The 13,421-nt window shown below is 31.4% G+C and overlaps 1 protein-coding gene across 9 annotated transcripts in view; it reads left to right on the forward strand.

Annotated features, from left to right (window-relative positions):
• Positions 1-13,421, forward strand: part of CASK (peripheral plasma membrane protein CASK) — a 351,460-nt gene that overhangs the window by 61,582 nt on the left and 276,457 nt on the right. For all 9 annotated transcript variants that reach the window (XM_088034543.1, XM_088034544.1, XM_088034546.1 and 6 more), the window contains 3 exons: positions 3,867-4,042; positions 4,095-4,217; positions 4,283-4,466. In XM_088034543.1, the coding sequence (XP_087890669.1) occupies positions 3,867-4,042; positions 4,095-4,217; positions 4,283-4,466 (483 nt within the window). The remainder of the gene's footprint in view (positions 1-3,866; positions 4,043-4,094; positions 4,218-4,282; positions 4,467-13,421) is intronic.

Genomic DNA, 13,421 nt, shown 5'->3' on the forward strand with positions numbered 1-13,421 from the left:
CCCATTTTCCCCTTATCCGACGTGGAAAAACCACCAACTTTAAACAGCCGGAAGGCGAATTTTTACGACTGAAATATTCCGTATCTAGGCGTAATTGCTTCTACGTTAAAACACCCGTCAGTTATGTTTTTCAACCCTCTAATTACGAACTTTTCTCTATAGTAGTTCGTGCTCTATTTTTGAATCATCTGAATTATTCAAACGATAAATTCTATTTATCTACGACCGATCAACGCGCAATTACATCACTCATTTTAGTTGCGAAATGAGCTGTATTACCTCACTCGTTATATAACGGAGCTACACTACGTCACTCATTTTTCATCGACTCATAGCGGTCGTAGATAAAGTAGTGTACACCACACGTGCGTTACAACACAGTACACTTTGTTTTAAAATTGGGTCAGAGACTCGATCATTTTCGTTTTTTTTGATAAGGAAGAATGCCGATGCCTGTCATAATTTAGATACGTCTATTAATCGATTAGTTGGAGTAGTTAGCACGGCTACTTTAAGACTTTTCATCATTCATTTTGTATGCTGCTGCTGCATGTTCTTGCATGGAAGATCTCATGAGACCAGAAAAAATATCTCCACTTTTTTTCTTTCGGTTTTGCACTCGTTTGGTTGATTTGAGACGGGTTGGACAAGTTTGACGTTTAAATTTAGTTATTGCTGTTCTGATTTCCATAGGTTTATAATGTTTGATAAAATATTTGGACGAAAGAAAAACACGAATTCTGCTGACAAGCTAATCAAAGTTACGATTGGGTTATAACGAAATTTGTGTGTTTAGTGAAGGATTTTGTATATTCATACATTATTGGGGTTGGCATGAATTTGTGGACAAAGTAAATTTATCAAAGTCAGATTGGATACATTGTAATTAGTTGTTTGTTTTAACGGTTTTTGAAGTTTTGATAAAAATACAAGAATTTTTTTTGAGAATTTGAGGATGTGGGGGTTTGCTCGTCTAGAATGAGTAGTCAAAAGTTTTCCTCTAAGTGGTGGGCGAGGCGGAGTGTTTATTGTTTTTGACTTTTGCATCATCGGTCAAAAAATCAAAATTAATAGAAAAATTACAAAAAACAGTTTATTCATATTTCCATATATATATTTGTATTTGAATGATTTTGACATTGTCAGAAGTGAAATCAACAATATGTGTGAAAACTGTATGTTAAAAATTACATAAAATAGTAAATTGCCAGTTCTGTTTAATTTTTTTTATTTGACTTTTGACATTGTCATTAGAATGATTTAATGAATATTAAAAAAATTATAAAAGAAAATTGACAGTTTTACTTTCATTTTTTATTGTAACTTTGGCATTGTCAGAATCAGCAATTGATAAGGAGTAAAAACTGTCATTTTTAGCTGTCAATTTGCGATATTTATGATCTGGTGAATATTTAAAAATCTAGAAAACAGTAAATTGACAGACTTTTTATATTTTTTAATTAGACTTTCTTTCACTTTGACATGCTCAGAAATGAAATGACATTAGCATATGAAAATGAGTTTCAATGGTCAATTTCAGCGGTCAGTTTGCCGGATTTATGATTTGAAGCATGTTGGAAAATTATTAGAAAAAATACAGAAAATAGTGAATTGACAGTTCTATTTAGAAAATTTTTTATTTCACTTTTTGACTTTGTTAGAATCAGAATTAACACGATCAGATGAGCTGATGAAAATGAGAAAAAAAGTTTGTAATTTGACGCATGTTGATAAATTAACAGAAAAATTACAGAAATTACTAAATTGACAGTTTTGCTTACAATATTTTTTATTTGACTTTTTATGACAATGGCATTGTTTGAAAAGAAATGAGCAATTAAATGTGAGTTAAAACTGTAATATTTATGATTTGACAGAGTTTGAATAATTATTTAAAAAATTACAGAAAATGGTAACTTGACAGTTTCGTTTTCATTTTTAATTGACTGTGACATTGTCAGAAATGAAATCGGCAGGTAAAAATGAGTGAAATCTCACAATTTTAGCGGTTAATTTGCTATATTTTTGATTTGACGTATATTGAAAATGACAGAAAAATGTAACTTATTGAGTTTATTATTTACAATTTGTTTATTTGACTCTATTAGTTTGACATTGCTAAAGATGAAATCAGCAGATTAAAATTAGTAGAAACTGCCAATTTCAGTGTTTCACTTGTTGAAAATGACAGAAAATAGTAGTGTAGTAAATTAATAGTTGTATTTCCAATTTTTAATTTGAGATTCTCTTACTTTTAAATTGTCAGGAATAAAATCGTCAGATAAAATTGAGTAGAAACTGTAAATTTTAGCGGTCAATTTGCCATATTGATGATTTGTCGCATATTGAAAATGACTGAAAATAGTAAATTAACAGTCCCGTTTACAATTTTTGTATTTGACTTTCTATGACTTTGACATTGTCAGACACAAAATTGAGTAGAAAACTGTCAATTTCAGCAGTCAATATGTCATATTTATGATTTGACGCAATTTGAAAATTCATAGAAAGTAGTAAATTGACAGTTTTATTTACAATTTTTATTTTGATTTTCTATGACTTTCATGAAATTGTCAGGAATAAAATCGGCTGATGAACGAACATGAGTAGAAACTGTCAATTTTAGCGGACAATTTGTCATAGTTATAATTTGAAATTACAAAAAAACTAAAATGAAGTAAAATAAAAAAAGTAAAATTTTTGTGACGAACATAATCAGAAGATGACAATTAATAGAAAAAGTCAATTTCAGCGGTAAATTTGTCATATTTATTTATGATTGAACCCATATTGAAAATGATCGAAAATAGTAAATTGACTGTCTCGTTTACAATTTTTTTAGTCGACTTTTTATGACATATGTGACATAATAATAATTCCATAATCTTGAATGAAAATAGCCGATGAAAATTCGGAGAAATAATTGTCAATTTCAGCGGTCAATTTTTCATATTTATGATTTGACAAATATTAAAAAAATATTAAAAAAAGTAAATTGAGAGTTCCGTTCGCAATTATTTTGTTTGTTTTTTATGACATTGACATAATCAGGAATAAAATCAACAGATGACAATCAGAAAAAGTAATTCAGCGGTAAATTTGTCATATTTATGATTTCACTCATATTGAAAATGACCGAAAATAGTAAATTGTCAGTCTCGTTTACAATTTTTGTTTTGACTTTTTATGACTTTGATATAATCAGAAATTAAATAAACGGATGAAAATTATTAGAAACTGTCAATTTCAGGGAACAATTTGTCATATTCATGATTTGACGCATATAGAAAGTGATAGAAAATTGTAAATTAACGGTCCCATTAACAAGTGTTTTATTTGATTTGTTTTATGACTTTAACATAATCAGAAATTAAATCAGCAGACGAAAATTAGTAGAAACCCTTAATTTATTATTTGATTTGACGCATGTTAAAAAATTAACACTCTTAGAAAAATTGCAGAAAATAGGAATTTGACAGTTTTGTTAAATATTTTTTTTATTTAACTTTGTGTGACTTTGATAATGTTAAAAATGAACTCGGCAGATCAAAATGTGTCAATTTCTGCTGTCAGATTTATGATTTGACGCATATATGGAAAACACTAAACTGTTCCACTCGGTAGTTTTTTGTCTCAGCTGAGAGGAAAACTTTTCACTACTTATTCTAGATGCGCAAACGAACTTTCCCCTAAAAGGACAATTATTATTTTTTTCTGTTGAAAAAGTAAAATGTTCTCAAATTTTGGAAAACTGTCTCCGCACTTATTTACTTATCCTAATCCTAATTTTTCCGTTTTTATATGATGGAGCTGTTTTTTCTGTGTTATTTGAATTTCCCCATTTCTTAACTTTTTCTCGACCGCAGGCAGAGTAGGGTGCCCAAATTTCATGGCCCCAGAAGTCATCGAGCGACGACCGTACGGCAAACCCGTCGACATCTGGGCCGCCGGCGTCCTCCTTCATGTTCTTCTCTCCGGAGTTTTACCCTTCCATGGAAGTGGCCGGAGACTGATGGAGTCCATCTGCCGTGGAAAAATCCACGTAAGCCCCATTCCAATCCTCCCGAAACCTCCTTAATCTCTTTTAATTTCAGATGGACGCGCCGCAGTGGGAGCTCATTAGTGATAGTGCAAAAGACTTAGTTCAACAAATGTTAATAGTGGATCCAAGGCAGCGGATAACAATACAGGAAGTTTTAAATCATAGATGGCTGAGGGTAATTATGGAGCGCTTCTCGAAAAGATAAGTACGTGCCAACACGAGCTTTGGGATTTGTTACAGGACCGTGATAAGGGATTAAGGATCCATCTCGGCGAATCCGTAGAAGAACTTAAAAAATTTAACGCTAGGAGAAAATTAAAAGCGGTCGTTTTGAGTGCGGTCAACTCGAGTAAATGGTATTCTTACGATGACAACAGTTCTGACTGTTTCTCCGACTGTGGAGACGACGAAATTTCGGCGTGCGGTAAGTACAGTTTACTAACTTAGCGCGATGTTTGGGGGTGAAAGATTGATGGAAGAGTCTCATAATTTATTATTTGAAGAAGAGAGGATAATGAGAGGTCAAGTTAATATTTTAAAGTGTGTGTTAATGGAGGCGATTTTACGGAAGTTTGTGGAATGTTTTATGAACGGTGATGTTAATGCGCTGCATTTAATGTTTTATAAGCGATTAGGAACGCCTCTGAACCTCTGAATAGTATATTTTTAGGTTCGGTGCTTTAATAGGGTACATTATAGCACTGGTTTTAAATTGTTTCCGAATTCTGATGTTTTATGAAACTTGTATTTTAATAATATATTTTAAAACAAGTTGCATAATGGTCTGTATTTCAGTGAATTCTGCTGTTTTCTTGCAGTTCAGCGGTTAAATCTTGATAAAAAGTGATGATTTTGTAGATTTTGTGTTCTTCTTTGCGAATTCAAGCCAAAAAACAACGAAAATCAGCAAGAAATCGTCGTTTTGCATCGAAAAATGCGGTTTTCTCTAAGAATTTTGATGATTTCGTGCAGAATTCTGCTGTTTTCTTGCAATTCAGCAGTTAATAAATCTTGATAAAAGATGATGATTTTGTAGATTTCGTGTTCTTCTTTGCGAATTCAAGCCAGAAAACAACGAAAATCAGCGAGAAATCGTCGTTTTGCATCGAAATATGCGGTTTTCTCTAAGAATTTTGATAATTTCGTGCAGAATTCTGCTGTTTTCTTGCAATTCAGCAGTTAATAAATCTTGATAAAAGATGATGATTTTGTAGATTTCGTGTTCTTCTTTGCGAATTCAAGCCAGAAAACAACGAAAATCAGCGAGAAATCGTCGTTTTGCATCGAAATATGCGGTTTGGCATCATTTTGGCAGCATTTTGGAACGACTATTTTTAGTCTTTTCATTCCAGCACGATTTTTTGTTTTACATTGAAAGTCACTAATATAAACTATAATGGCGTAATATAGAAAAATTAAGAATTGAGCTGCTCTTACTGATCCGCTGAGCCTAATGTTCAATGTGTCTGCCACCATTTCCAATAATTATTTTAATTTCGCAAAAGTCAGTTCAGTGGTTGTAAGAGATGTTGTTAAGACTCTAAAAAAATCGAATAGCCGTGACCCATATGGTTTCACAAGTGATGTTTTTAAGTCTGCTATCGACATTCTACTATCTCCAATCACCAAACTTTTCAACCATACAATTTCTGAATGTATCTTCCCCAATTGTTTGAAACTTGCTAAAGTAACTCCTGTTTTTAAAAAAGGTGACTCTAATGACCTTAATAATTATAGACCTATATCACTATTACCAGTTATGGCAAAAATTTTTGAAAAACTTTTATATCACCAAATTTTTGGACTATCTAGTAAAGCATCATATATTATCTGACAAACAATTCGGTTTTCGAAAAAATCTATCAACCGTTGACGCTATTAATGCGTTAATTAATAAAGTTAATGCTTCCTATGAAAACAAATCGATCTACACCACAGCTTTTCTTGATTTATCGAAAGCTCTTGACTGCATATCTCACGATATTTTAATCAGAAAACTCTACTTCTATCACTTTCATCCGAATAGCATAAAACTATTGGCCTCTTACTTATACAATCGATTTCAATCTGTTTCATTAGACGGCAAACATTCAACTCTTGCTCATATAACGTATGGTGTTCCTCAAGGGTCGATACTAGGACCACTACTGTTTTTAATCTATGTAAATGACCTACCAGAATTTATGTCATATGTTGACATTACACTTTATGCTGATGACACTACCATTGGGATTAAAGGTACTTCTCCTAGATCTATAAAAAATTCTAAAGATAAATCTATTATTAATATCAATAAGTGGTTTACCAGGAACAAATTATGTCTCAACGAAACAAAAACTGTCAACCTTCTTTTTACCCTAAAACATTGTAATTATTCATTTGAGGATGGAGAATATGTCAAAAATGCTAAATATTTAGGTTTATTTATTGACTGACTTATCCTGGAACAAACAGGGAGAATACCTGGCCAATAAATTAAGCAAAAACATTTACTTACTAAGAAACTTAGCTAACAGCCTATCACCCCAAATGTTAAAAAGAATTTATTATGGTCTAGTCCACTCAAATTTAGAATATGGAATTCTGATATGGGGTCATAGCTCTAGTGCCATTAGACTCTTTAAGCTTCAAAGACGAGCATTAAGAATCGTTTGCAACTTAAGCTACAGGGAAGATTGTGCAAGTCACTTTAAAGAATTAAAAATTCTCACTTTACCATCATTATACATATTTAAATGTTTAGTCTACTTAACCAATAATATCTATTCGACAAACTTAATGCGTTTCACAATTACAATACAAGATCTGTTGAGGTCATCAGTCATAATAATATGCGGCTTAACAAATCTCGAACAGCCACGAACTACTTTTGCATAAAATTTTATAACATTTTACCAGCGGATATAAAACTCTTGCCAGTCAAGACCTTTCAAAGGAAAATAAAACATTTTTTAACAAACAATTACTTTTACTCAGTGGAGGAGTTCTTAAATTTTGATTTTAGGCGAGACCTGTCATTTTAACGTGTTTTATTATGTATATATTCTTAGATTTTAACTTGTGTCATTTTATTCTTGTCTTTTTGTAATTTTATACTATTGTAATGTCTTCGATTTTAATCTGTATAACCTAGACCTTTGGTTAAACCTTACAGGTTTCTTTGCCAACAATAAACATTATTATTATTATTATTATAAGTAGGATTTTACGGCTTGCTAGCAAATGCCGCTTTCGCTTTCGATCAGGTGACATTTGCTAGAGAGCCGTTAAATCATTACAGTGCTAGAATTGTATAAAATTTGCCTGTTAAACCATCTAAACCAGAATTTCAAATGTTTATCAGACAATTCTTTGTCAGTCAGAGGTCAAAAATTTGTTGAGTTGATCCGACGCATCCACTATTTAAATGCGAAAATTGTTGATTTTTTCCGATTATGTATTTGCGTTTTTTAGAATTTCTAGGATTGTATAATGTCTTATATCCTCTGATTTTCAAAGAAATTTAATTGTATCCTGTGGGATTATGGGTTCTCTAGATACTTTTAATTTTTTGAATTATTTGTAGGGTTCTATCGAAAATTTTCGTCGCACAGTGGAATTTTTTAGTTTTTTTTACGGTTCTGTAAACATTCTTAGGAAAGTCCAGGATTCGACGAAAAATTTATGAAATATATGAGATTTCGGAATTTAGAATTTAGAATATTAGAATTTGTCAAGTTTTTTGTATTCCTCTTGATTTTTTGTTTTTTTTTTTAATGAATTTTATTTTTGGTCATGGATTTTTTGTAGATATCGGTTTATTTAAAATTATTGAACTTTTTGGATTTCATAACCTCCTCAATGTTTTGAGATTTTTTGGAATTTTATTAGATTTACATTTTTTTTATTGTGTATCATTTCCATATTTGATCCTCATGGGATTATCTGGAATTCCCAAAGTTTTTTTTTTATTTTTTTTTCGTTCGTTTTTTCATATTTCTTTCAGCTTTTTGGATTCTTTAAAGGATTCTATTGATTCTATGAGTTTTTTAGTTTATTTAAAGGATTCTTTGAGATATGTCTGGACTTAATCGAAAAATTCGTGATTGTATAAAAAAATTCTTTTTTTTTTGCTTTTACTAAATGGATTTTTTTTGGAACTGACGTTTTATTATTTTTTTTTGTCTTTCTGTATGATGTTTAAGGAGCCTCCAGGATTTGATGAAAAATATGTGAAATATAGACATTCCGGAATTATTTAGAAACCATTTTAAAATGTTTAGAATTGTTTTTTTTTTGTTTTTTGCATTTCTTTCGATTTTGAAGGATTTTTTTAAGCCATTTTGTTCTTAGTCTTGGATTTTTTGGAGTGGCCGGTTTCTTTCAAATCTATAAATGCTTCCAGAATGCCCTGGGATTTTCTCGAATTCCATAAGATTCTGCACATTCTTTTATTTTGTACTACTTCCATATTGGATCCTGTGGCATTATAAGGAATTTTGAAAGTTTTTTTTTTATTTTTGAAGGATTTTCTAGATTCTTTAAGTGGAATTTCATAAACTTTCTCAGGATTCTGTAATTTTTTGTTTTTATGGATGTATTCTATTTAGCTCACTGGAATGTTTTGATTCTCTTTAGACTTTTAGGACTTATAAGTAAAACTTATAAGATTTTCCAGGATTCGATAAAAAATCTAGGAATTACCTATAGAACCCGAAAGTTTATAATTTTTAGAATTCCTTATTTTTTTCATATTTTTTGATTTTTAAGACTGTTTTTAATTAATCTTGGATTTTTTTATATCCAGCCGCGGCCAAAAAATCTTAGACGTCATTTTTCTGGCGTTTAAAAAATTTGAGTGTGGTCTGTGCATTATTGTCATTGTCATTACTGACGTTTAAAACATCAGAGTATTGACAAGTTGTCAATTCAAAATTGTCATGACTGAAGTATTTAAAGCCGATAAAATTAGAATAGTTTCTTTAGTACAGAGTGGTATGATCTACAGTCAGGCCCTTGCAATATTGGAAATACCGAAAATTCCATCTATTGGAAATTAAAACATTAAAACTGTCAAATTTGCCAATGCAAAAAAGTAAGGTTACAAATTCTAAGTGGGGTGTTCACCATGTGACAATTGTTTTTTTTAATTCTTGAAATATTTGGATTCTATCAGAACTTCTAGGAGTTTTTAAAATTCTATTAGATTCTTTATATTTTTTCGATTTTATGTGATTGAGTGATGTGGGACTTCTGAAAGATTTTTTTATTTTTTGGGTTTTCTCCATATTAATTTTTCACAGCTTGTTCGATTCTTTAATGGATTCTCTAGATTTTTTAGGTTTTTGATTTATTTGTAGGATTCTTTGAGACTTCGCAGAATTCTTTTGAAACTTTCTGGATCCTATAACTTTTTGCTTTTACTGTCTGTATTCTGTTTTGCTCACTGGAATTTTTTATTTTTTCTAAGATTTTGCAAAAACTTCTTGAATTTTCGAGGATTCGATGAAAACTGTATGAAATATATGTATGTATGTATATCTCGAAACTCAAAAGATATTTGCATTTCTTTAGGTTTTGAATTTTTTTTTGAATTTGTATTTTTTTTTTATTTTAACATTAAAATATTTTGTAATTTTTGGATTCTAAAGGAAACTTTAGATTTTGTGGGATTGTTCTGAAATTCTATTAGATTTAATAGATTTAATAATGTTATTAGATTGTTTATAGGATTATCTTAATTTCTTGAGTATTTGGGAGTATTTTTGGCATTCTTTAAGTTTCTCTAGAATTGTATAGAAAATTATTAAAATAGAAAATCCCAAAATTTAAAATTTTTAATTTGTTTTTTTTGGACATTTCTGTGGTATTTTAAACAATTTTAAGTTTGTTTGAGGATTTTCCACGACCGTATTAAGTTTTTTAATAAATAATTGTCTCCGTAAGTTTTAGGATTATCTAGAATTTTTTGATTTCTCAAAACTAGAACTAGGAATTTGAGATGAATTTTAGAGTTTCTTAAGATTCTCCGGGATTTTTAAGATTCCACAGAAAAGTTTATTTTATTTTTAAGATTTTTTTGTGTTTAGAAGACTTTCATAATTATTACAGAACCTTACAGATTTTCAAAATTTTACATTAAGATAGTTTTCCAATGTAAAAAGCTAAAATCTCAAAATTGTTACTTTTACACTCGAATGTAATACAAAATTTTATCCATAATCCTGTAAGTTGCAAATTTTCCAGAATTTTTGTGTTAGATTTTTCTAAAAAACTAGAACCGGAAATTTGAAATGTTTTTTCGTGTGTTAAGAATCTCCGGATTTATCCAGGAGTTTGCAGAAACTAAAAAAAAAACAAGATTGTGAGATTTATTGGACTCACTGATTTTTAGAGTCAGATTAAGATAGGAACTGTTATATTATTATACTCGAATTCAATACTATATTTTATCCAATCCTCCTCTTAGAAAAGAAAGAATTGACAAAAGTGGCATCAGTGACAATTTGCAAACACATACATGGTTTCGTTGTTGTCACAAATATATACCACTTTATCTCTCTAGAGAGTAACAGGTTATTTTGTTTGCCTGAAATGAGTGAGTAATGATCCACTTTATGGGTGCTTTTTGGACAAAACACTAAATGTTGCAAATTTACGTACAATTTACACGCATTTCGCGCTTGTTTTATACTCCCTTTTCTTGTTTTTTCACGTAAATAACGAGAGCTCTCAATTTTAAAAAGTAAAACCTACTAAAATTTATCGCTCGATCTCTCAGAAAACGTAGAATCACAGGTTCATCGCTCTGAAGACCTTTTCTCCGCTCCCAATTTTACATTTCTCTTGAGTATTGTAGAGAAAATAATAAACGAGAAAGACCAAGAAGTTGCGTTTACTATTTATTTGTTTATTTCTTATTCACAAGGTAGAAACGTGAAGCCTTTTTACGACCGTAGAGCAAACTTATAAATCTCAAGCGGAATTTTTTTAATTTTCGTAATTATACCTGCACAGATGCATCAAATTACGGTGGTCCAACAGCAGCAGCTGCATTTCAAAGCAGAAATGGAATTTTATTTTTAGTTTGTTTCTACTGTCATTTACATTATTGTGAGCGGAATTTGAAGCGAAGTACTTAATTAAAAGTACTCGTAAAAATTTAATGGCGTATTTACAGTATCTGCTCTTAAATAACATTGTTTGAAGCGAAGGATATGCGATATTTCTGGACTGTTTCAAGTCTTCTGAGTATTCTGGAGGAAAAGCGGTATAAGTATTTAAGTTTCTTCGAAAATAGTACAATTTTTATCAAGATTCAACGGCTGAATTGCAAGAAAACTGCAGAAATCTCTCCGAAATTATCAAAATTTTTAGAGAAATCTGCTTATTTCGATGCAAATAGACGATTTCTCGCTGATTTTCGGCTTGAATTCGCAAAGAAGAGCTCGAAATATACAAAACCCTCAATTTTTATCAAGATTCAACGGCTGAATTGCAAGAAAACAGCAGAAATCTGCCCGAAATCATCATAATTTTTAGAGAAATCCGCTTATTTCGGTGAAAAACGACGATTTCTCGCTAATTTTCGCAGTTTTCTGGCTTGAATGCGCAAAAAAGAACTCAAAATATACAAAACCCTCAATTTTTATCAAGATTCAACGGCTGAATTGCAAGAAAACAGGAGAAATCTGCACGAAATCATTAGATTTCTTAGAGAAATCCGCTTATTTCGGTGAAAAACGACGATTTCTCGCTAATTTTCGCAGTTTTCTGGCTTGAATGCGCAAAGACGAACTCGAAATATACAAAACCCTGAATTTTTATCAAGATTCAACGGCTCAATTGCAAGAAAACAGCAGAAATCTGCACGAAATCATTGGATTTCTTAGAGAAATCCGCTTTCTTCGGTGAAAAACGACGATTTCTCGCTGATTTTCGCAGTTTTCTGACTTGAATTCGCAAAGAAGAGCTCGAAATATACAAAACCCTGAATTTTTATCAAGATTCAACGGCTGAATTGCAAGAAAACAGCAGAAATCTGCACGAAATCATTAGATTTCTTAGAGAAATCCGCTTATTTCGGTGAAAAACCTCGATTTCTCGCTAATTTTCGCAGTTTTCTGGCTTGAATGCGCAAAGACGAACTCGAAATATACAAAACCCTAAATTTTTATCAAGATTCAACGGCTGAATTGCAAGAAAACAGCAGAAATCTGCACGAAATCATTAGATTTCTTAGAGAAATCCGCTTATTTCGGTGAAAAACCACGATTTCTCGCTAATTTTCGCAGTTTTCTGGCTTGAATGCGCAAAGACGAACTCGAAATATACAAAACCCTAAATTTTTATCAAGATTCAACGGCTGAATTGCAAGAAAACAGCAGAAATCTGCACGAAATCATTAGATTTCTTAGAGAAATCCGTTTACTTCGGTGAAAAACGACGATTTCTCGCTGATTTTCGCAGTTTTCTGACTTGAATTCGCAAAGAAGAGCTCGAAATATACAAAACCCTCAATTTTTATCAAGATTCAACGGCTGAATTGCAAGAAAACAGCAGAAATCTGCCCGAAATCATCATAATTTTTAGAGAAATCCGCTTATTTCGGTGAAAAACGACGATTTCTCGCTAATTTTCGCAGTTTTCTGGCTTGAATGCGCAAAGAAGAACTCGAAATATACAAAACCCTGAATTTTTATCAAGATTCAACGGCTGAATTGCAAGAAAACAGCAGAAATCTGCACGAAATCATTAGATTTCTTAGAGAAATCCGCTTATTTCGGTGAAAAACCTCGATTTCTCGCTAATTTTCGCAGTTTTCTGGCTTGAATGCGCAAAGACGAACTCGAAATATACAAAACCCTGAATTTTGATCAAGATTCAACGGCTGAATTGCAAGAAAACAGCAGAAATCTGCACGAAATCATTTGATTTCTTAGAGAAATCCGCTTATTTCGGTGAAAAACCACGATTTCTCGCTAATTTTCGCAGTTTTCTGGCTTGAATGCGCAAAGACGAACTCGAAATATACAAAACCCTAAATTTTTATCAAGATTCAACGGCTGAATTGCAAGAAAACAGCAGAAATCTGCACGAAATCATTAGATTTCTTAGAGAAATCCGCTTATTTCGGTGAAAAACCACGATTTCTCGCTAATTTTCGCAGTTTTCTGGCTTGAATGCGCAAAGACGAACTCGAAATATACAAAACCCTGAATTTTTATCATGATTCAACGGCTGAATTGCAAGAAAACAGCAGAAATCTGCACGAAATCATTAGATTTCTTAGAGAAATCCGTTTACTTCGGTGAAAAACGACGATTTCTCGCTGATTTTCGCAGTTTTCTGACTTGAATTCGCAAAGAAAAGCTCGAAATATACAAAACCCTCAATTTTT

This window comes from Gnatocerus cornutus, chromosome 4, assembly GCF_029298725.1.
Source record: "Gnatocerus cornutus isolate USDA-ARS CGAHR chromosome 4, icGnaCorn1.1, whole genome shotgun sequence".
NCBI lineage: Eukaryota > Metazoa > Arthropoda > Insecta > Coleoptera > Tenebrionidae > Gnatocerus > Gnatocerus cornutus.